General features: G+C 45.3%; 1 protein-coding gene and 1 pseudogene across 1 annotated transcript; one reads left to right on the top strand and one right to left on the bottom strand.

Annotated features, from left to right (window-relative positions):
• Positions 1 to 639: 639 nt before the first annotated feature.
• LOC149971795 (uncharacterized) lies at positions 640 to 8,584 on the bottom strand (annotated as a pseudogene).
• On the top strand, positions 7,870 to 21,034 carry LOC110505053 (zinc-binding protein A33). Its single transcript, XM_090219704.1, has 7 exons — positions 7,870 to 9,908; positions 10,619 to 10,714; positions 15,025 to 15,258; positions 15,524 to 15,546; positions 16,445 to 16,560; positions 16,788 to 18,788; positions 19,203 to 21,034. Exons 1-6 carry the CDS (start codon positions 9,396 to 9,398, stop codon positions 17,351 to 17,353), a joined length of 1,548 nt encoding a protein of 515 aa, XP_090075830.1. The 5' UTR covers positions 7,870 to 9,395; the 3' UTR covers positions 17,354 to 18,788; positions 19,203 to 21,034.
• Positions 21,035 to 25,718: the final 4,684 nt, after the last annotated feature.

Genomic DNA, 25,718 nt, shown 5'->3' with positions numbered 1-25,718 from the left:
ATCCACTGTTTTCAGTACCATTTTCATTATGACATTCTTGGTTAAATAGCTATTGACGAGAGAACTGAATATCCAGTATAAAACTAATTTACCTTGGTGCCAAACCAAAGTACAGGCTCTAAAAAGTCAGATAAACAACACTTTCCTGTGGATATTTTGTCTCGAGCAGCTGAAGGAAAAACCGGTAGTGTAAGTTTAAGTGTGATTTTATTCGACATTCTGGAACATTTCCACGATTTTGCAGGCATTAGTTTCGGGCTGTATATAACATGTACAGCCTGATTAATCAGACTCACTTAATGCTCTAAATCTCTCCTTACAGAAGTACAAACTTCTGTAGTCATATAGTCACACAACAATTGGCGGTGGACCTTAAAGTAAAGGAAGAGTGTGTTCACATCAGCTGCTCTAGGTCCTTGTACCAGAGCAAAGATCAACTCGAGGTAACCTCTGTGATTTGCATTTATCAGTGACCTTGACACAGAAGCTGCATGTGAACAAAGGTGTAATTTGTATTTGGAGAAGATTCCGTTCACAGCTGAGACGCTCTGTTTTTTTTTCATACATGCGGTTATAATACTTACAAATTTTTTTAATCTGCTTTAATCTTTGCGTAAGTATTCAACGCATGTCCTCCATTTTCACGAGACATTCTCTAGCAACCATTTAAGCAGGTTAGTATTCAGTAGGTGTGTGTGTACTGTAACTGGGGAGGAAACGCTAGCATTTTATTTTTCACCGACTATGGACAGACCATAATTATCTTACTAACATACCTGCTCATCGACATTGGGTGTGAAACTGGCTGATGTGGATGCTGTAGAATATTCCCCTACGGTGTCCAGGGGCAACCGCCTCACATCGTACCCCCTGAACAGAGGCCTTCGACTGGGGGTCTACCGGTCCAATCTCCACTCTGATGGTCGTTCCGACCCACAGCGGAATATGATGGAAAGTAGAGTCTCAGGCGCGGAGACTAAAGTTTTCGAAGGGGCAGCAGTAGGCAGACCACCCGGTTGGCCATCCAGCACTCAGAGAGGTATGGCAGTGTCACCACATACGCCGGCCCCATGCAGTAATCACCCATCCGGGCCCTAATCTCAAACTCCAGCTGAGCCCAGGGGCCTAGAGTTTGAGGCTGCCCGCTGAGGGACCACGTTGCTGAGGGTGAAGGTGGCACGGTGGTCCTCTGGGCTTTAGTGGTGCAGGCTGGGGTTGGGGTGGCCGTTAGTATAGGAGGAGCTGGTGTAGTCCTGGAGCACCACCTGGCTCTCCACCACGTTCTGGTCCAGAGGGCCATGGTGTGGGAAACAATGCATCTCTGGACTGGTACTGGAGAACTCCAATTTAGAACACACAGAGAGGGAACACTGACATTAAAACCAACACAGAGAGAAACAGTGTAATAACATTCTACCACTGGTGATTACTCTGAGCTGTTGGGTATAAGAATATAATTTAGAAAAATAAGAACAAACACAGGCCTAAGCTTCAATTATGATCCAGTCTTTTTATTCCTGGATATCACTAGGTAGTGGTTTGAGTTAAAAGTGGAATTGACAGCGCTTTAACTACTTTGCAGATATGACACAAACAGGAAATCATAATATTAGTCAAAAATATCAAATTCAGTTTATGCTTAAACAACAACTTTATAAGAGATTTTAAAAATAGGTTTTGTTTGATTCAAAATTCCATTGTGTAAACTGAGGCATTGTTAGCAAAATATATGGATGCATGACTAATATAATTCACCAATACATTTCTTGGTACTTCCAAAAATATTGCTATCAGGTTGTAAATCACACAGTGGCAATCTGTCATTCAGGGCAGTTGGGGCACATGTTTTGAGTTCCACATTTTTGCCTGTTTCACATGTTATTTTGGCATTAATACATGTCACATATCAGTTTGCAAACAATGTAAAAAATGTTATTAAAGTTATTAAAGCTGCATACAAAGATGGTCTCTTTTTTGTTTTCTTCAGTAAGGCATCTCCAAAATGCAGGTGTTTCAGCCTAGCTCAGTGCTTTCTGTGGTGGTGGGGCAAGCCAGCAGAAAATACGGAGGGTTGCGCTGTGATTGGCTCAGTGTTCTGTCACTCACAGGGACACTACGTCACCGCCAAATCTAAGGGTAGACTTAGACAATTCAATCCCCTTGGGTGCTGCCATAGAGTTATATAAGAAGTGCCCGAAAATCACTGCCAATGATTCACCCTCGCCCCGAGTTCCCTGTTGTCTTGAAAGCACCATAAATCCACAGAATGCCAGAGTTTGATGACAACATTTGCACACGAAGGACAGCCGCGCCACCTTACTGTTCAAGGGAGCACAGCACAAGGTGAGTCCAAAAATGTCTTGTATGCTGCTGCATAAGTGATGTAATATGCCAGGGAGATATGTATACTGTAGCTCAGAAAGTAATACTACGTGTATGTTGTGTAGTAAACTGTTAGTAGCCATTCATGAACATTCATGAATTTGAACATCTTGGCCATGTTCTGTTATAATCTCCACCCGGCACAGCCAGAAGAGGACTGGCCACCCCTCATAGCCTGGTTCCTCTCTAGGTTTCTTCTTAGGTTTTGGCCTTTCTAGGGAGTTTTTCCTAGCCACCATGCTTCTACACCTGCATTGCTTGCTGTTTGGGGTTTTAGGCTGGGTTTCTGTACAGCACTTTGAGGTATCAGCTGATCTAAGAAGGGCTATATAAATACATTTGATTAGATTTGATGATTAACAAGAATTTAAGCTTTCTGCCAATATCAGATATGTCTATGTCCTGGGAAATGTTCTTGTTACTTACAACCTCATGCTAATCACATTAGCCTACGTTAGCTCAACCGTGCCGCGGGGGACACACCGATCGTGTAGAGGTTAATTCTCAAACATACTATTCTTGGAGTGGATATGAACAGGTTTTAAATAAAATGTAATGTTGCTAAAACGCTGTCATTTCCACTTTAAAAAGGGAAACAGAAACAGAATATTTCACAGATTACATAATAATGACATTACTTTGTTTGAATTACTTTGGGTGAGAGAAGTCACACTACTTAAGCACTTTTCTAAGAACTGCTGGCTTCACACAAATACACCACAAATAAAGTTTTTTTCTTGAATCGAGTAGAATCAAATGGAATTGACCCTGAATGTAATACACACACACAGACAGACAGTATACTCACCTGTGGTTCACACATCCACTTGTCTCTGGGCCGTTTGCCTCCGCCAGGGGTAGGTATGTAGGAAGAGCAGAGTGGAGCACGGCTCTGGCGTTGGTACAGCCTGGCAAAATGCTACTGGTTCCTGTGGCACTGGCAGATGGGCTGGTACCCCTCTCCCCCTACGGCTTTTGGGGGAGTCTTCATGTAGAAGAACCAGAGGCAGGGGGTGAAGTCACCCACCTCCCCCAGAGTAGACCTCCAAGACTGGCTAGAAGCAAGAGCAGAGCCGCTCTCTACTTTTGGAGAAATGATTTGCCTTCTGTAAGTTTAAGAAACATTGACTTTAGCCTTGTAATTCCATTTCCAAAAACCCACATATCTTGGAGATAATTTATGTCTCTCCCTCATGAGAAGGGAGGATAAGGAAAGTTCACTGAAGCAACAAGTAATGATAGACCTATCAATTAGTTATAGTGATTTTAAAGATTGTTTAAAGTTATTAAGTGATTAAAACTCGTAATTCTGTTACCAAATCGGTAACGGAATTACTGAAGAATCTTTAACGTAATTACTCTAATTGAATTGGCTACAATGGGAAATACTGGCATACTGTTATGTTCAGCTCATAACTGTTTTCTTTCTCTTTCCATCATCTGGTAGTCAAAGCAAGACTGTGAAAACAGTCTGGACAACACACCCCTCTTCCTCTCTCTCTCTCTCTCTATCTCTCTGCCGCTCTCTCTCTTCTCTCTCTCTCCAGTTAATGTCACGTCTCCCGGCTCTTAATGACTCCTACCATGACACCTGCCACCTACCCTCTTTCCATTTACTGTAACAAGTTTCCTCGCCCACTGAGCACCTACCGACACCGGACGTCCATGGATGTTGAAAAGTAGTTTTCATTTGGTCAGTCCACCCTGGTAGGACCAAATCTGAACCAATCATAGACGTCTATGTTTCACAAGATTGGACAGCACAGTACAGAACAGTATTGTCAAATAGAGTACAGTACAGTACTGTAAACTAGAGTTCAGTAAAGCACACGAGTGCAGTATAATTAAGCAATACAGCCCGAGGGGGTGTGGTATACAATGCATTTGGAAAGTATTCAGACCCCTTGACTTTTTCCACATTTTGTTACGTTACAGCCTTATTGTCAAATGTATGAAATACTTTTTTCCCTCATCAATCTATACACAATACCCCATAATTGACATTTTTGCAAATGTACAAAACATGTAAAACACATTTAATATCACATTTTCATAAGTATTCAGACACTTTACCCAGCACTTTGTTGAAGCACCTTTGGAAGCGATTACAGCCTTGAGTCTTCTTGGGTATCACGCTACAAGCTTGGCACACCTGTATTTGGGGAGTTTCTCCCATTCTTCTCTGCACATCCTCTCAAGCTCTGCCAGGTTGGATGTGGAGCGTTGCTACACAGCTATTTTCAGGTCTCTCCAGAGATGGTTGATCGTGTTCAAGTCCGGGCTCTGGCTGGGCCACTCAAGGACATTGAGACTTGTCCCGAAGCCACTTCTTTGTTGTCTTGGCTATGTGTGCTTAGGGTCGTTGTCCTGTTGGAAGGTGAACCTTCGCCCAGTCTGAGGTCCTGAGAGCTCTGAAGCAGGTTTTCATCAAGGATCTCTCTGTACTTTACTCCCTTCATCTTTCCCTCAATCCTGACTAGTCTCCCAGTCCCAGCCACTGAAAAACATCCCCACAGCATGATGCTGCCACCACCATGCTTCACCGTAAGGATGGTGCCAGGTTTCCTTCAGACGTGACACTTGGCATTCAGGCCAAAGAGTTCAATCTTGAGAGTTGGTTGTCCTTCTGGAAGGTTCTCCCATCTCCACAGAGGAACTCTGGACCTCTGACAGAGTGACCATCGGGTTCGTGGTCACCGCCCTGCTCCCCCGATTGCTCAGTTTGGCCATGCTGTTGGAAGAGTCTTAGTGGTTCCAAACTTCTTCCATTTAAGAATGATGGAGGCCACTGTGTTCTTGGGGACCTTCAATGCTGCAGAAATGTTTTGGTACCCTTCCCCAGACCTGTGCCTCGACACAATCCTGTCTCAGAGCTCTACGGACAATTCCTTTGACTGTGGGACCTTACATAGTCAGATGTGTGCCTTTCCAAATCATGTCCAATCAATTGAATTTACCACAGGTGGACTCCAATCAAGTTGTAGAAACATCTCAAGGATGATCAATGGAAACAGGATGCACCTGAGCAAAATGTTGAGTCTCATAGCAAAGGGTCTGAATACTTATGTAAAGAAGGTATTTCTGTTTTTAATGTTTAATACATTTGCAAACCTTTCTTAAAACCTGTTTTCGCTTTGTCATTATGGGGAATTGCGTGTAGATTGATGAGTACAATTTATTTAATCCAGTTTAGAATATGCCTGTAACGTAACGAAAAGGGGAAGGGGTCTGAATACTTTCGAATGCACTGTATGGCCAATATATCATGGCTAAGGGCTGTTCTTAGGCACGATGCAACGCAAAGTTTCTGGACACAGTCCTTATTGCCCATATACCACAAACCCCCGAGGTGCCTTGTTGCTATTATAAACTGGTTACCAACGTAATTAGAACAGTAAAAATAAATGTTTTGTCATACCCGTGGTGTACCACGACTGTCAGTCAATCAACATTCAGGGCTCAAACCACCCAGTTTATAATGTACTGGATTGTACTATACTGTGCTGAACATATCTACTTTACTGTACTGTACTGAACTTTACTCTACTGTGATGTCCAAACTCCTGAAACATAGACGTCTACGATTGGTTCAGATTGGGTCCGGTCCGGACCAACCAAAGTGGTCTTGTTTGTGGGCGGAGCTCATTCAAATAATAGCCAGTGTGTAGAATAATACCCAAATATGCAAATAGGGATATTGCATATTTCTAACTTTTTGTAGTTATTCAGGATACACCACCATGAACAGAATGATATTCTTATCCATAATTCTGCATTTCTAGTGTAGTACAGATCAGGGACCAATGATGTTATTCCGTTTCCATAATTCCATTACCGGATGTAAATCCAATTCACCTACTGTAGTTCAATAACCAAAAGTCATTTTTTTTCAAACTCAAGGTGTCATATCATAGCTGACACTGATGACTGACTGGGGAACAAGCACTGCCCAGAAGCTGACCATAGAATAACCCAAAATGTGACAGATAGATAACAGGTTTAATTTGGAGACCCATAGGTATTTCCCCGTTCCCCCTCGGTGGAATGGAAGCTGCTGACTTCCAACTGATGGACTGGTTAAAGGTCCAATGCAGCCGTTTTTGTCTCAATATCAAATCATTTCTAGGTACAATGAAGTACCTTACTGTGATTGTTTTCAATTAGAATGGTCAAAAAGAAACAAAAATTGCTTCTTAGTTGAGAGCGATTTCTCAAGCCAAGAATTCAGCTAGGACTGTCGGGGAGTGGTCTGAGTGGGGAAGGGGAAACTGAAAAACAGCTGTTATTGCCCGAGAGGTTTTGGAGGTCTATTAACTAATTTACCACCTGGTGATGGCACCAGGCAGGTCACAACTCCCACCAAAACAGGCTGAAATTTCAGGTGCTTTTACTCTAAAAGGGCATTATCATCATTTTAACAATTTCACAGTATTATTCCAACCTCATAGTGTGAAAATATACACTGAGTGTACAAAACATTAAGAACACCTGCTCTTTCCATGACATAGACTGTCCAGGGGAATCCAGGTGAAAGTCATGATCCTTATTGATGTCACTTGTTAGTGGATGTCACTTGTTAGCCTCCCTGTGGAAGGCTTTCAACACCTTCCAGAGTCCATGCCCTGACGGATTGAGGCTGTTCTGATGGCAAAAAGGGGGGGGGGGGGGGGGGGGGGGGGGTGCAGCTCAATATTTGGAAGGTGTTCCTAATGTTTGGTATACTCAGTGTAAATAAAACACGGGAAAATCACGTTTTTGACTGCACTGGGCCTTTAAGTTTACAGCCTTTAATCAGAGTGCTGGCTCATGTTCGAGCCTCACATTTCCAAGGCAATGTTCTGGAACGTTTCAAACCCTCAGGATGACACCTGGTTTAAAGCCTTGTCACAGACCCCTCTAACACACTTACATTACATTATTACAGTTGGGCCTACACTACATTTATGCAGCTCCTATAACACTATGGCACCACCCATCCCTCAAATACAACTTCATTCAAATTCAAGCACACACATTTGATTTCACCTCTCCAGTCCTTTTAGATTTCAAACCAAATCAAATGTTATTTGTCACATGTGCCGAATACAACAGGTCTAAACCTTACAGTGAAATGCTTACTTACAAGCCCTTAACCAACAATGCAGTTTTAAGAAAAATAAGTGTTAAACTATTTAAATAAAATAGAAGGAAATTGAAAAAAAAAGAAGATTAAAAAGCAACAATAATATACCAGTAGAGTCAAAGTGCAGTGGCACTGGTTAGTTGAGGTAATATGTACATGTAGGTAGAGGTAAAGTGACTATGCATAGATAATAAACAGTGCTTCAGGGGGTGCATAAAAGTAGGAGCCAGGAACCTAAATGGAACTGGGCCAGAGCAATACCTGGTTCTCTACGCCTCTGCCTACAGGGCTCTGTGGACATGTAGAGGCAATGTTCCAGAACACTGCCTTGAAAAGGTGAGGCTTGTACATACTGCCCCAACAGATCCAGGACAACGCAATCGCGCACACAGCCCTATCCCACCTGGACAAGAGGAATACCTATGTAATAATGCTTTTCATCGACTACAGCTCAGCATTCAACACCATAGTGGCCTCCAATCTCATCACTAAGCCCTGGGTCTGAACTCCCTCCCTGTGCAACTGGGTCTTAGACTTCCCCTTCCTGTACTCCCTGTTCACCCATTACTGCGTGGCCATGCACGTCTCCAACTCAATCATCATGTTTGCCGACCAAGTGGTAGGCCTGATTACCAGCAATGACAAGACCGCCTACAGAAAGGAGGTGACAGACCTGGTGGAGGTGACAGACCTAGTGGAGGTGACAGACCTGGTGGAGAGGTGACAGACCTGGTGGAGAGGTGTCAGACCTGGTGGAGGTGACAGACCTGGTGAAGAGGTGCCAGGAAAATAACCTCTCCTTCAACGGCAACAAAACAAAGGTGCTGATCATGGACTACTGGAGCCAGCAGAGGGGAGCACGCCCCCGTCTCCCATCCACATCGACAGAGCCGCAGTGGAGAGGGTCAAAAGCTTTAAGTTCCCTAGCGTGCACATCACCGAGGACCTGAAATGGTCCCTTCACACTAACAGCATGGCGAGGAAGGCGCAGCAGCACCTCTTTAACCTCAGGAGGCTGAGGAAATTAGGCTTGGCGCCGAAGACCCTCACAAACTTCAACAGATGCAGCATCGAGAGCATCCTGTCGCGCTGTATCACCGCCTGGTACTGCAACTGCACCGTCCACAACTGCAGGGCTCTCCAGAGGGTGGTGCGGTCAACACAACACATTATCGGGGACACAATGCCTGCCCTCCTGGACATCGACACACCAGGTGTCACAGGAAGGCCAAGAAGATCATCCAGGACCTCAGTCACTCGGAACTTGCCAGTCTTTGTCACGGATGGCCTATTCCAGCAGAAGACCGTAATGGGGTCCAATCACCAACACTGGACAACTGAGGAGGGGAAAAACATTGCCTGGTCCGACGAATCCCAGTTCGTGTTGCGTCATGCTGATGGCAGTCCATGGCCCCATCCTGCCCGGTGTCAACGGTACAGGCTGGTGGCAGTGGTGTAATGGTGTGGGGAATGCCACAGCTATATGAGCATTGTTGTTGACCAGGTGCATCCCTTCATGGCTACAGGGGGGTGTACCTCATAAAATGAGTATAAATGTATTTATATTCCGGACTCTGACATTGCTCATTCTGATATATCTTCCTTTATATTGGATTATGTGTGTATTGTTATTGTATTGTTGGATGTTTCTGCATTGTTGGATCTCGAAACAAGCATTTCGCTGCACACGCAAAACTGTGTACACGACCAATAAACGTTGATTTGATTTGCACTTCTTCACCCTCTTCCGTGAAAACAGAGGAGTCTTCTGTCTCAGACAGACCGCACCCTTGTCGCCTTCTCACATACGGAAGAGTGAACTTTTCCCGTGCTGCAGTCAGCTACTTTCTGAGCGCAACCCGCTATCCTTTCAGTATGCAGACGGCTCGGAATGGCTACTGACGCCAGCACGCTTGAGGAGCTACATAGCGAGCTCACCTGTCCAGTGTGCCTCGAGCTCTTCCGTGAGCCGGTGATCCTCGAGTGCGGACACCACTTCTGTCGCGTGTGCATTACGCAGTGCTGGGAGGCCAAGTACGATGAACACCCGACCTGCCCGAAGTGCCGAAAGACATGCGCTCCGAAGCTGCGCCCCAACTCGCTTCTGTGTAACGTCGTGGACAGCGTGAGGAGAGCTCGAGCCATGGATGGGAAACCCGGAGACCAGGAGAGCTCACAGGAGGATACTGAAGAACGGCAACGGGGGGGCATTATGCCCAGCTCCGGGTTCAGTTTACCTGATTTCTCTCCTCGCCTCGAGTCAGACCGGTGCGAGGAGCACGAGGAGAAGTTGAAGCTATTCTGTGAGGATGATCAGCTCGCGATCTGCCTGGTGTGCGGGATGTCCCGAGACCACAAGACGCACAATGTCATCCCCATCAACGAGGCGTTCGAGAACTACAAGGTAACACTTTTACAACACTATTTTACTATTTATGTATCTACGTATGTAGGTGTTTGGAATACATATAAGTTAGCCGGGTTCGTACATCATGACACAGGGACCTGACGCATTGGAATGAATAAATTGTGGCAGAATCTGTCTTCAAATCTCAAACTGAGCCAAGTTCACAAAGTTACTATTCAGTCATATATTTTAAGTCTTGTAAGATAAATGTGGACCCAAGATAATTGAGTCTTTAACAGGCTAGAGCGCGAGACATAAGCAGACACAAGTCAGTGTTGATGTAGCCTATACTTGGAGCTCGAGAGGAATTCGGCGTTCTGGTGTCAAGCCTTAGTTCCCAGACATATTTAACCTTTTATATTTGCTTTGGATATTTGGTGACATACCTCAGTCACCACACTGTTTTCACAAATCTTATCCATCTACATTGTAACTTTTGGGGGGTTCATTTGGGTAACTTGTTGAAATGAAGCCAGTTAGTTGGAAAGGCCCTCTGGTCATATGAGTCACATTGAGCTTGTTGTCAGACTACAAAGGATCCAAAACAGTACATCTTAAATTGACAAGAGAGTTAGGCCTAATTCAATGAATCTCCGTATAACGGAAAACATTGTTTACCAGTTCAACTCGCATAACTTCAAGCTGTGTGTGTGTGTGTGTGTGTGTGTGTGTGTGTGTAACCTGTTTTTCTTCTTCCTCTTCTGCAGGACAAGCTGTCCATAGCCCTGGAGAGAGTAATGATCCAGACTGAACAGGCTTCTCTCTGTCAGGTCCAGACCAACAACAAGATCATGCTCATCAAGGTATACTGACTGACTGTGTGTCAAATCAAATCAAATCAAATTTTATTTGTCACATACACATGGTTAGCAGATGTTAATGCGAGTGTAGCGAAATGCTTGTGCTTCTAGTTCCGACAATGCAGTAATAACAAGTAATCTAACTAACAATTCCAAAACTACTGTCTTGTACACAGTGTAAGGGGATAAAGAATATGTACATAAGGATATATGAATGAGTGATGGTACAGAGCAGCATAGGCAAGATACAGTAGATGGTATCGGGTACAGTATGTACAATGAGATGAGTATGTAAACAAAGTGGCATAGTATAGTATAAAGTGGCTAGTGATACATGTATTACATAAGGATACCGTCGATGATATAGAGTACAGTATATACGTATGCGTATGAGATGAATAATGTAGGGTAAGTAACATTTATATAAGGTAGCATTGTTTAAAGTGGCTAGTGATATATTTACATCATTTCCCATCAATTCCCATTATTAAAGTGGCTGGAGTTGAGTCAGTGTCAGTGTGTTGGCAGCAGCCACTCAGTGTTAGTGGTGGCTGTTTAACAGTCTGATGGCCTTGAGATAGAAGCTGTTTTTCAGTCTCTCGGTCCCAGCTTTGATGCACCTGTACTGACCTCGCCTTCTGGATGATAGCGGGGTGAACAGGCAGTGGCTCGGGTGGTTGATGTCCTTGATGATCTTTATGGCCTTCCTGTGACATCGGGTGGTGTAGGTGTCCTGGAGGGCAGGTAGTTTGCCCCCGGTGATGCGTTGTGCAGACCTCACTACCCTCTGGAGAGCCTTACGGTTGAGGGCGGTGCAGTTGCCATACCAGGCGGTGATACAGCCCGCCAGGATGCTCTCGATTGTGCATCTGTAGAAGTTTGTGAGTGCTTTTGGTGACAAGCCGAATTTCTTCAGCCTCCTGAGGTTGAAGAGGCGCTGCTGCGCCTTCTTCACGATGCTGTCTGTGTGAGTGGACCAATTCAGTTTGTCTGTGATGTGTATGCCGAGGAACTTAAAACTTGCTACCCTCTCCACTACTGTTCCATCGATGTGGATAGGGGGGTGTTCCCTCTGCTGTTTCCTGAAGTCCACAATCATCTCCTTAGTTTTGTTGACGTTGAGTGTGAGGTTGTTTTCCTGACACCACACTCCGAGGGCCCTCACCTCCTCCCTGTAGGCCGTCTCATCGTTGTTGGTAATCAAGCCTACCACTGTTGTGTCGTCCGCAAACTTGATGATTGAGTTGGAGGCGTGCGTGGCCACGCAGTCGTGGGTGAACAGGGAGTACAGGAGAGGGCTCAGAACGCAACCTTGTGGGGCCCCAGTGTTGAGGATCAGCGGGGAGGAGATGTTGTTGCCTACCCTCACCACCTGGGGGCGGCCCGTCAGGAAGTCCAGTACCCAGTTGCACAGGGCGGGGTCGAGACCCAGGGTCTCGAGCTTGATGACGAGCTTGGAGGGTACTATGGTGTTGAATGCCGAGCTGTAGTCGATGAACAGCATTCTCACATAGGTATTCCTCTTGTCCAGATGGGATAGGGCAGTGTGCAGTGTGGTTGAGATTGCATCGTCTGTGGACCTATTTGGGCGGTAAGCAAATTGGAGTGGGTCTAGGGTGTCAGGTAGGGTGGAGGTGATATGGTCCTTGACTAGTCTCTCAAAGCACTTCATGATGACGGATGTGAGTGCTACGGGGCGGTAGTCATTTAGCTCAGTTACCTTAGCTTTCTTGGGAACAGGAACAATGGTGGCCCTCTTGAAGCATGTGGGAACAGCAGACTGGTATAGGGATTGATTGAATATGTCCGTAAACACACCGGCCAGCTGGTCTGCGCATGCTCTGAGGGCGCGGCTGGGGATGCCATCTGGGCCTGCAGCCTTGCGAGGGTTAACACGTTTAAATGTCTTACTCACCTCGGCTGCAGTGAAGGAGAGACCGCATGTTTTCGTTGCAGGCCGTGTCAGTGGCACTGTATTGTCCTCAAAGCGGGCAAAAAAGTTATTTAGTCTGCCTGGGAGCAAGACATCCTGGTCCGTGACTGGGCTGGGTTTCTTCCTGTAGTCCGTGATTGACTGTAGACCCTGCCACATGCCTCTTGTGTCTGAGCCGTTGAATTGAGATTCTACTTTGTCTCTGTACTGGCGCTTAGCTTGTTTGATAGCCTTGCGGAGGGAATAGCTGCACTGTTTGTATTCGGTCATGTTACCAGACACCTTGCCCTGATTAAAAGCAGTGGTTCGCGCTTTCAGTTTCACACGAATGCTGCCATCAATCCACGGTTTCTGGTTAGGGAATGTTTTAATCGTTGCTATGGGAACGACATCTTCAACGCACGTTCTAATGAACTCGCACACCGAATCAGCGTATTCGTCAATGTTGTTATCTGACGCAATACGAAACATCTCCCAGTCCACGTGATGGAAGCAGTCTTGGAGTGTGGAGTCAGCTTGGTCGGACCAGCGTTGGACAGACCTCAGCGTGGGAGCCTCTTGTTTTAGTTTCTGTCTGTAGGCAGGGATCAACAAAATGGAGTCGTGGTCAGCTTTTCCGAAAGGGGGGAGGGGCAGGGCCTTATATGCGTCGCGGAAGTTAGAGTAACAATGGTCCAAGGTCTTTCCTCCCCTGGTTGCGCAATCGATATGCTGATAAAATTTGGGGAGTCTTGTTTTCAGATTAGCCTTGTTAAAATCCCCAGCTACAATGAATGCAGCCTCCGGATAAATTGTTTCCAGTTTGCAGAGAGTTAAATAAAGTTCGTTCAGAGCCATCGATGTGTCTGCTTGGGGGGGGATATATACGGCTGTGATTATAATCGAAGAGAATTCTCTTGGTAGATAATGCGGTCTACATTTGATTGTGAGGAATTCTAAATCAGGTGAACAGAAGGATTTGAGTTCCTGTATGTTTCTTTCATCGCACCATGTCACGTTAGTCATAAGGCATACGCCCCCGCCCCTCTTTTTACCAGAAAGATGTTTTTTCCTGTCTGCGCGATGCAGACTGCGCGATGCAGACTGTGTGTGTGTGTGTGTGTGTGTGTGCGCGCACGTGCGTGCGTGCTGTCAGTGAGAGGCTTCTCATTTACAGTGCCCATCATCCTTGAAACGTTTCTAGTGGCCAGTCAACACTCTAGTGCGTTGTCTCACCCAGGCACATTCAAATGAGTTTAATTATACAGAGTTTGTCAATGTGATTATGTTGTTACAGGTGGTAACGTCGTTATTGGACAGTTGTGAATGTCTAATGCACAATGACGCTGGGATTATGACTCTGATTACGGGATTACCCATTCTTTCTCTCACACACAGTGCAGACACACACACACACACACACACACACACACACACACACACACACATTATCACACCCTTAATGTAAACACACACAGAATTAGGTAAAATACACGCCTTAGTTCGTACCGATAAGATCAATCATAACATGTAGGATTGTCCCAGGTCTCTCCCTCTCTGTTCTGACACAGGCTTCACCTCACAAGATAAATGTTCAGGCTTTACTGTGTGTGTGTGTGTGTGTGTGTGTGTGTGTGTGTGTGTGTGTGTGTGTGTGTGTGTGTGTGTGTGTGTGTGTGTGTGTGTGTGTTTGTGTGTGTGTGAGGTAGATACCGAATGTGTACGATGTCGGTGGAGGCCTGCGTTGAAGATGAGCACAGCACAGACATCCGGACCCCATTAAGGAGGCATGCCCTGTGTCTGTCTGTCACACACTGAAACACTTTCTCTCCTCCAATCACTTGTTCTTTCACTTCCCTCTGTCTCTCTGTGGGGAACAGGAAGTGGGTATGAGCAAGGATGTGTGTCAACGATCTAGCTACCACGTCACCGATGTGGCAAGTGTGTGTGTGTGTGTGTGTGTGTGTGTGTGTGTGTGTGTGTGTGTGTGTCTATGCAGCGGAGGTGGTTAGGTGTTCATGTGACGAGTGACCGTTTCTGAGAACTGAGATTCGAATCATGAGATTTGAATCAAGTGATTTGAATCACGAGATTTGAATCAATATGTGTTTATCTCCTGCCTCCGTTATCACTGAATGTGCTGTTGCCGTGTGTCTGTCTCATTGTGTTTCGTGATGTCTTTGTTTTTTTTGCATTGTTTTATATCACTGCTGTCGCCACCTCTTGTAAGAATTTCCTCTTAATTGACTTAGTTGTATCCTTTGAAGTGGAAATAAAATGAAACAAGCTCGTGTTAGCTCCCAGAGCTAACCTCCTGACTGAAGCTCAGTGGTCCAACACAGTCTCCAAAGATGGATTCCAACCCAGTCTGTAACATTTTCTCTGCCCTTCCCTACGTCAGGAGCGAGCTGGGGACATAGAGGAGCAGGTGAGTGCAGAGTTTGGACGTCTGAGGGAGTTCCTTCTCCAGGAGGAGGAGAGAGTGAAGGAGAGTCTGCGGCGGGAGAAGGAAAATAGGCTCAACCAGTTGGAGGAGGTCCTCAAACACACCACAGAGCAAATCGTCCAGTTAGAGCAAACTGCCGACCAGCTCCGCGTCAAACTCCGAGAGAATGAGAACCCGGCACAACTCCGGGTGAGATGAGAGAGGAGAGGAGGGAGGAAGGGGAAAGAAAAGGAGTGGAGAGAGGGGGGAAGAGAAAGGGACTGTAATGGATATAGGAACAAAGAGAGAAAATAGATTGTAGAGGAGGAAGGGAGAGGGGTTAAGGGTGGGTGGGGGGGGGTAAAGAAATAGAGGGAGAGTGAAAACGAAAACAGAAAGAAACGGTTGAAGTTTTTGAGGAGAAGAGTGTGTGGATGTCTCAGCAGGGCCTCATCGCTGTCATTCTTTCTTTCAGGGAATCAAGGATTTTATCGGAGGGTAAGTGAAATAATCCATGGTTCTTATCTGATGCTACAGTTCATAGATCTGTGTCATATCCACATGACTTCACATGATAAAAAAAACAGTAACCCAATGTTCCTCGCACTTTTTCAACATTATTTATTCATACTGTAAGGCAGTGGTCGTCAACCGGACGATCTTCAAGGCATTCCTAGTCGATCACCAAACATTTCTGTAGAAAAGCCCACGATAAAGGCTTGCACTCCTTTTTTTTCCTATTTGTGTTGCGCTGTTGGCGGTAGTTCCACTTGATTCAGAAGCCCTGCGCACCGGGCAGGCAAAGTGTTCCCATTTTGAACCATTTCATTTGTCTGAAAATACAAACTTGGCCTACCTGCCAGACCGCGAGATCTGTGGCTAAATTGAATACGGCTACTGCGTTGGCCAATCGGATAGCTCGCAAAACTTCCATGACCTACAGAACATCCATGACCCCGGGCACAGCAAAGTTTGATACTAGCCTACATAAGATTCAATAACTTTTAAAACCATGACCAGGGAGAGACTGTCAAAGAATACAGCAAAGAGCTGCTTTTTAATGAGTGAGTTCATGTCAAATAAATTATTCAGCCCTGTCACTGGTTTTATTCAACGCTATGACAAAACATAAAACAACGCTTTTCCGCACTTCCACTTGCGCTGCAGCTGCAATGAGTGAGTAGCCTCGATGCGACTCGAGTTTCACCATCAGGTGGATGACGGTGTCCCCTGTTCTGGTCAGTCTCACTGGAGGAAAGGAAGGAGGGAGCAGGGACCGGGGGAGGCGGACCCTCTGCTGCTCTTTCCCTCCCTCCGCCGAGACTAAGGCCATGTTCAGAACCACTGGGAACTCTGGGAAAAAAACTCTCTCTCTTCATCCGTCTCGCTCTCTCAGAGCGGAGGTTATGTTTGAGCGACCCCCGGAGGTGTGTGTGGATCTGCCGGAGGGGGAGTTCCTGGGACCACTGCAGTACCGCACCTGGAGGAGGATGAGCGCTGTCCTTCAGCCAGGTAAAACCACAGCAAAATGTAGTTAGACCGCACCTGACCACATATAGTCCACACTAAACTCCATTAGACGACAGCGCTCACATATCTGACAACATTCCACCACAGGATCCATCTGATTGCATTCTATCAAACCTGACTGTCACACGACAGTATCCAACCACACCAATATGTTGACCGCATACAGCCTGTCCTTTCTATCGTATTCCAAATCCTCTGTCTCTTCCCAGGTGTGACAGCGGTGACTCTAAACCCAGACACCGCCTACCCCAGGCTGTGGGTGTCCACGTGCTGCACCCAGGTCAGTGTCGGGGACATCCAGCCCAACCTGCCCAACAACCCTGAGCGCTTCACGCGCTACAACATTGTCCTGGGAAGCCAGGCCCTCGCCTCAGGGCAACACTACTGGGTGGTTGAGGTGGGCACCAAGACGGCCTGGGGGCTGGGGGTGGCGGCCGCCTCGGTCAACAGGAAGGATGAGATCAGCCTGTGTCCCGACGACGGCTTCTGGACCCTGGTGTTAAGAGAGGGGCGGGAAGGGAGCGAGTACGAGGCCTGCACCAACCACGAGGAGAGCCTGTTGCACCCCCCTCGACCCCCCAGGAGGGTAGGGGTGTACCTTGACTACGGTAGGGGTGTGGTGGCGTTTTACGATGCAGGGGATATGAGTCACCTGTTCACCTTCTCCGACGCCACGTTCACAGAGCCGGTGTTCCCCTACTTCAACCCCTGGCCAATCCTCAAAGGGAGAAACCGTGAGCCTCTTATCATTATTAGCCCCGACCCGGAGGTATGAGAGACCCGGTAAGAACTGTCAGAGAACACTGAGAACCAAAGACAAGAAAGTGGAACAATGTAGAGAACGTGTGAGAGAAACTGCAATGTCATCATCCTATTCACTAACACTTGACTATTGTTCACGGTTTTGTCATTTATGAACATTTCCTGTAAATATGTTTCCATGGAATATGTGGGTGTTTTGTGTTTAAAGAGAGCACATGCCAGAGGATTCTGAAGGAAGCCACATGGAAAAGCGAATTGAAAAGCACCTTAAACATGACATTCTTTCCCTTACAAATGGACATGGCCAAAGAATGAAATGACAATTTCCTACTATAATTATCTAAAAAGTGTGTATATAGTAAGATGACAGTGTTTTACAGTGTATTTTACATTTTAATAGCGGAGTATATACATCGGCAAATCAGATCACGCCTCCATTCTGCTCCTCCCTACCTATATGCAGAAACTTAAGCAGGAAGCACCCCTTGGTAAGGTCTGTTGGTGTGACCAATCGGAATCTATGCTTCTAGATTGTTTTGATCACGCAGACTGGAAAATGTCCCCGATCGCCTTTGAGAATAGTATCGACGTATACACATCGGTGACTGGCTTCATCAGAATGTGCATTAAGGATATTGTTCCCACTGTGACGATTGGAACTTATCCAAACCAAAACCGTGGGTAGATGGCAGCCATCGCACAAAACTGAAAGGCGCGAACCACCGCATTTAACCACGACAAGGTGATTGGGAACATGGACGTGTATAAAGAGACCAGCTGTGGTTGCAATTCAACAGCTCAAACATGAGATGATAATCACAAATGACAAAGGGAAAGCCAGCCATGTCACCGACACCGACACCCCCGCCTTCGGACAAGCGGAACACCTTCGCCCGCTTCCAGGACAACAACATCGAGCCACCAACGCAGGCCCTTGACGCTCACGGGGACTGTGTGCTCTCGTTCTCCGTGGCCGATGTGCGTAAGACATTTAAGCGTTGCCGGCCCAGACGGCATCCCAAGCCGCGTCCTCAGAGCATGTGCAGACAAACTGGCTGGAGTGTTTACGGACATATTACATCTCTCCATATCCCAGTCTCTTGTCTCCACTCTCTTCAAGATGTCCACCCTTGTTCCTGTACCCAAGAAAGCGAAGGTAACTGAACTAATTAAATGACTGTCGCCCCGGAGCACTCACTTCTGTCATTGTGAAAGACCCACTACAATTCGCATACAGTCCCAACAGATTGACGGACGACGCAATCGCCATTATACTGCATACAGCCCTGGACGAGAGAAATACCTATGTAAGAAGGCTGTTCATCGACTACAGCTCAGGCTTCAACATCATAATGCCCTCCAAGCTCATCACTAAGCTCAGGGCCCTGGGTCCCCCCCATGCAAATGGATCCTAGACTTCCTGACGGGCCAACCCCCAGGTGCTGAAGGTAGGCAACAACACCTCCGCCCCCCCATGTTTTCTTACAATATTACTTTTTCATTTTTTAAGACTGTAAAAACACCGGCAAATTCGCTCCAAGTGATTTTAATTCTGGAAATCTCTTCCAAAGTATTCCCACACATAATAGGGAGATATATGTGACAGTATACAAATGTAAGCAAGGTTTGAAATTATTATGTTTTAGTCAAATTCTATTTGGGCTTCTTACGGTCAATTTGCAGTCTACAAATGATTTGTAATTATGTTGCGGCCCCCTGACACTCAAGAAAAAAAATCGGCCCACAGAGCGTTCTACGTGGAACCAAAATGGGTTCTCGTATAGGGACAATTGAAGAACCCTTTTACTACACTTTTTTTCTAAGAGTGTAGCAATACAATAACAATATAATATCATCCTCAGGAAGCTGAAGAAATTCAGCTTGGCCCCAAAAACCCTCAAGAACTTCTACAGATGCATAGTACTGTACTGCCCGCAACCGCAGGGCTCTCTAGAGGGTGATGCAGACAACCCAGCACATCACCAGGGGCACACTGCCTGCCCTCCGGGACATCTACAGCACCAGGTGTTACGGGAAGGCCAAGAAGATCATCGAGGACCTCCGCCACCTGAGCCACAGCCTGTTCACCCCACTGCCATCTAGAAGGTGGAGACTGTACAGGTGGATTAAAGCTGGGACCGAGAGACTGGTAAACAGCTTTTATCTCCAGGCCATCAGTTAAACAGTCACCATTAGCCTTAGTCACTGTTCTTGCCAGCTACCACCCGGTACTCCACCCTGCACCTTAGAGACGGCTGCCCTATGTACATAGAGTCATTCAACACTGGTCACTTTAATAATGTTTTCATACTGTTTTACCCACTTTATATGCATATACTGTATTCTAGTCATGGCTCATCCTATATAACTACTGCTGTATACACCTGTTCTATTCATATACTGTCCATACAGTCTATACACACCATTATATACAGTATAATGGTGTGTATAGACACACCAGGCCCACCCCATGGCTGCTCCCCTGCCCAGTCATGTGAAATCCATAGATTAGGGCCTAATGAATTTATTTGAATTGACTGATTTCCTGATATGAACTGTAACTCAGCATCATTTTTGAAATTGTTGCATGTTGCATTTATATTTTTGTTCAGCATACATGTAAAGTGGGTTCAACAGTTTGTAAATATTATTAAAGTGACCCATGTTCAATGACTCTTTGTACATAGGGCAGCCGTCTCTAAGGTGCAGGGTAGAGTACCGGATGGTAGCCAGCTAATAACAGTGTCTTAGGTTCATGGCAAGGCCCTGGGCCGGAGGCTGGCTAGTGATGACTGACAACGTTGGCTAGGAGCGAGTAACAGGGTGACTGTGTCTGTCGGCGTCATCTTGTGTCATCTATAATAAAAATGTGTTGCATTACCTCCACAGTGTAGTGGTTCTACAGATCGATCGCACAAATTGCTGTTTGTGAACATGCAGATATTGAACTGTCTGGCTGCTGTTGGAACTTGACTCTGGTGCATTAAGACTGTTGTTCTCCTTCAGTCCACTGGAGGGCGTTCAAACAATGTCCACCCTACACTTCATTCTCACGCTGGTGACCACAAAGGAGAATGAGCTTTAAAAGATTAAGAGCTGCATTTAAGAAATCATTGATTAAAATCCATAATCCCTGATCAATTATTTTTTGTAGAACTAACAGGTCAGATAGGGGTTCAGATGAGAGCAGAGGGTCAAGGTGGGGCTGAGTTACTGAGAGAGCACCACCTGATCATGTGTGTCTCTGTGTGTGCTGTGTGTGTGAGCAGGAACAAGTGAGTGTGGTGTGTATTAGCGGGAAGTGTGTGTTATGTGTTAGGATTATAACCCAGACATTGTTTCAGCCTTCTATCTCTGACACTTTTAAGCTTGATACGCGAGGAGCTACCAGCCTATACCACAGTACGATATGAAAAAATACAACATCTGTTAAACACTTTCAATATTTGGTGCTGGATATGTATACGCTTGTGTATTACATAATTTACACATGTGGTATTACAAGTCTATTACTATTTTCAAACATTGCTGCACAAGGGGCGATGTGCGCAAGTTGGTGGCAGAACAAGCTGGAGTTCTTATGGATTATAATTCGATTTTATGGCTCGTTTGAATGTCATGCTTAATGTTTGTGTCATTGTAAATCAACTGCATTATACTTTAAAAAACACTTCTTCAACTTCAACCAGCAAAATGGCTCTTTGGCTAGCTTTTGCTACAGCCTATATCAATGAGCGTTAGCATTCTAGCTTTTGCTACAGCCTATATCAATTAGTGTTAGCATTCTAGCTTTTGCTACAGCCTATATCAATGAGCGTTAGCATTCTAGCTTTTGCTACAGCCTATATCAATTAGTGTTAGCATTCTAGCTTTTGCTACAGCCTATATCAATGAGCGTTAGCATTCTAGCTTTTGCTACAGCCTATATCAATTAGCGTTAGCATTCTAGCTTTTGCTACAGCCTATATCAATGAGCGTTAGCATTCTAGCTTTTGTTACAGCCTATATCAATTAGTGTTAGCATTCTAGCTTTTGCTACAGCCTATATCAATTAGCGTTAGCATTCTAGCGTTAGCATTCTAGCTTTTGCTACAGCCTATATCAATTAGCGTTAGCATTCTAGCTTTTGCTACAGCCTATATCAATTAGCGTTAGCATTCTAGCTAACAACTGTTGCATCCAAAATAGTTATTTTGCAAAAATCACAACCGAATATAATCTTAGCGACGGTTTAAGCAAAAATCAAAACATCAATGTAACTATATGAGAACCCTAAAAAGTTATTTTATTTAGAAGTAATAAAAACATCAATCTAGACTATGTTGAATGGGCGCAGATGGCGATGACTTTCTTTCTGCCGCAAAGAGTCGCGCACATAAACACATAAAAAAATAAACGTCCTCTCACTGTCAACTGTGTTCATTTTCAGCAAACTTAACATGTGTAAATATTTGTATGAACATAACAAGATTCAACAACTGAGACATAAACTGAACAAGTTCCACAGACATGTGACTAACTGAAATGGAATAATGTGTCCCTGAACAAAGGGGGTTCAAAATCAAAAGTAACACCAGCTGTCCACCAGCTGCATTAAGTATTGCAGTGCATTTCCTCTTCATGGACTGCACCAGATTTGCCAGTTCTTGCTGTGAGATGTTATCCCCTCTCTAACACCAAGACACCTGCAAGTTCCCGGACATTTCTGGGGGGAATGGCCCTAGCCCTCACCCTCACCCTCCGATCCAACAGGTCCCAGACGTGCTCAATGGGATTGAGATCCGGGCTCTTCGCTGGCCATGGCAGAACACTGACATTCCTGTCTTGCAGGATATCACACACAGAACGAGCAGTATGGCTGGTGGCATTGTCATGCTGGAGGGTCATGTCAGGATGAGCCTGTAGGAAGGGTACCACATGAGGGAGGAGGATGTCTTCCCTGTAACGCACAGCGTTGAGATTGCCTGCAATGACAACAAGCTCAGTCCGATGATGCTGTGACACATCGCCCCAGACCGTGACGGACCCTCCACCTCCAAATTGATCCCGCTCCAGAGTACAGGCCTCGGTGTAAATCTCATTCTTCGACGATAAACGCAAATCCGACCATCACCCCTGGTGAGACAAAAACGCGACTTGTCAGTGAAGAGCACTTTTTGCCAGTCCTGTCTGGTCCAGCGACGGTGGGTTTGTGCCCATAGGCAACATTATTGCCGGTGATGTCTGGTGAGGACCTGCCTTACAACAGGCCTACAAGCCCTCAGTCCAGCATCTCTCAGCCTATTGCAGACAGTCTGAGCACTGATGGAGGGATTGTGCATTCCTGGTGTAACTCAGGCAGTTGTTGTTGCCATCCTGTACCTGTCCCGCAGGTGTGATGTTCGGATGTACCTATCCTGTGCAGGTGTTGTTACACGTGGTCTGCCACTGCGAGGACGATCAGCTGTCCGTCCTGTCTCCCTGTAGCGCGGTCTTAGGCATCTCACAGTTCAGACATTGCAATTTATTGCCCTGGCTACATCTGCAGTCCTCATGCCTCCTTGCAGCATGCCTAAGGCATTTTCACACAGATGAGCAGGGACCCTGGACATCTTTATTTTGGTGTTATTCAGAGTCCGTAGAAAGGCCTCTTAAGTTTTCATAACTGTGACCTTAATTGCCTACCGTCTGTAAGCTGTTAGTGTCTTAATGACCGTTCCACAGGTGCATGTTCATTAATTGTTTATGGTTCATTGAACAAGCACGGGAAACAGTGTTTAAACCACTTTACAACGAAGATCTGTGAAGTTATTTAGATTTTTACGAATTATCTTTGAAAGACAGGGTCCTGAAAAAGGGACTTTTTTGTTTGTTTTGAGTTTATGTGCGTGACGTCAGTGTGTTGTGTACTGGAAAAGGGACTATTGTATCCTCAGAAGGGGCACTAAACTATTTTTATCGACTTAAGTCCATGTTAAGTTTACTTATCTGAAGTCTGAATCGGGCCCATCGTGAGTTCCTTGTCTATCCCTTCTTTAATTAACAAACAAATGAATTATTAAGGTTCAGCTAGTTCCTCTGTGTATAATATCTGTAATGAGATATCACTCCGAGGCTAATCTACATGCGGTAACACGAGCCTTCCGTTTTGCATGACTGTTTATCCATCCATCCCTCACCTCCCTCTCTCCTTTCTTCCCTCCATCTCTCATTCTCTGTCAAATGAGATCTTGTCATAGGCTTACAGGTAGATCTCCGGGATCAATGAGAGGACTTTGTTTTATGATTGGAAGAATAAACAACCTTGGGTATCATTTCAGAGACATTTCCATTGTTTAATAAATGTCATTCAGAGCCTCACACCACTAAACCTGGATCTCATAACCATCAGAGAGGCCCAAATCACCTCACCTCTGGATACTCCTGAACTTGGTCCTACTACTTGGTCCCCCCCCCCCACCACCACCACCTTCAACTACCTGTCTAACTCTCATAGTTATTTTCTCGAGGCCCCTGACACCTTAAACTACTTCCCTCTATTTTTAACCCCCAGTGTCTCTCTGGTTGTTTTTACCATAATTGATCTCTTTCCTCCCCTAGTCTGAGTTTGTGCTCCCCTCATCAATAATGAATGATTGCATGAGGGAGAAAGATAGGCTTAAAGTGATTAATGGAAACCTCATTAGGAACTGGCGAAATGTTTGGCAACATACGCTTAGCCTTCGGCTTGCATACTATCAACTTCTCTTACAGCCGGAAAGGGGTTAATAATGGCTAAGAAAGGAGGGGTGAATGGAGGGAACAGAGGTCAAGAAAGCAGTGGGGCCAATAAAATAGAATACTTTATAATCTGTTAGGAAATGTTCCATGCGTGATTAAGGATGCAGACACGACTAACATAAAGACATTACATGAGCCAAATACATTTAAACTCAGTTTTTCACAATTCCTGACATTTAATCCGAGTAAAAATTCAGATCACCACACAATGTTAGGATCAACACTTTATTTTAAGAATGTGACATGTTTTTATTTCTTTCATCACATTCCCAGTAGGTCAGAAGATTACATACACTCAATTAGTATTTGGTAGCATTGCCTTTAAATTGTTTAACTTGGGTCAAATGTTTCGGGTAGCCTTCCACAAGCTTCCCACAAGAGTTGGGTGAATTTTGGCCTATTCCTCCTGACAGAGCTGGTGTAACTGAGTCAGGTTTGTAGGCCTCCTTGCTCGCACACGCTTCTTCAGTTCTGCCCAGAAATGTTCAATAGGATTGTGGTTTGGGCTTTGTGATGGCCACTCCAATACCTTGACTTTGTTGTCCTTAAGCGATTTTGCCACAACTTTGGAAGTATGCTTGGGGTCATTGTCCATTTGTAAGACCCATTTACGACCAAGCTTTAACTTCCTGGCTGATGTCATGAGATGTTGCTTCAATATATACTCATAATTTTTCTCCTCATGATGCCATCTATTTTGTGAAGTGCACCAGTCCCTCCTGCAGCAAAGCACCCCCACAACATGATGCTGCCACCCCTGTGCTTCACGGTTGGGACGGTGTTCTTCGGCTTGCAAGCCTCCCCCTTTTTCCTCCAAACATAACGATGGTCATTATGGCCAAACAGTTCTATTTTTGTTTCATCAGACCAGAGGACATTTCTCCAAATAGTATGATATTTGTCCCCATGTGCAGTTGCAAACCATAGTCTGGCTTTTTTATGGCGGTTTTGGAGCAGTGGCTTCTTCCTTGCTGAGCGGCCTTTCAGATTATGTCGGTATAGGACTTGTTTTACTGTGGATATAGATACTTTTTTTCCTGTTTCCTCCAGCATCTTCACAAGGTCCTTTGCTGTTGTTCTGGGATTGATTTGCACTTTTCGCACCAAAGTACGTTCATCTCCAGAGCGGTATGATGGCTGCGTGGTCTCATGGTGTTTATACTTGCGTACTATTGTTTGTACAGATGAACGTGGTACCTTCAGGCATTTGGAAATTGCTCCCAAGGATGAACCAGACTTGTGGAGGTCTACAATATTTTGTCTGAGGTCTTGGCTGATTTCTTTTGATTTTCCCATGATGTCAAGCAAAGAGGCACTGAGTTTGAAGGTAGGCCTTGAAATACATCCACAGGTACACCTCCAATTGACTCAAATAATGTCAATTAGCCTATCATAAGCTTCTAAAGCCATGACATCATTTTCTGTAATTTTCCAAGCTGTTTAAAGGCACAGTCAACTTAGTGTATGTAAACTTCTGACCCACTGGAATTGTGATACAGTGAATTATAAGTGAAATAATCTGTCTGTAAACAATTGTTGGAAAAATTACTTGTGTCATGCATAAAGTAGATGTCCTAACCAACTTGCCAAAACTATAGTTTGTTAACAAGAAATTTGTG

This window comes from Oncorhynchus mykiss, chromosome 25 (genome assembly GCF_057628025.1).
Source record: "Oncorhynchus mykiss isolate SJ-2025 chromosome 25, ASM5762802v1, whole genome shotgun sequence".
NCBI lineage: Eukaryota > Metazoa > Chordata > Actinopteri > Salmoniformes > Salmonidae > Oncorhynchus > Oncorhynchus mykiss.
Note: the sequence above shows the minus strand (reverse complement) of the source record. Positions and strands in the feature narration are given on the sequence as shown.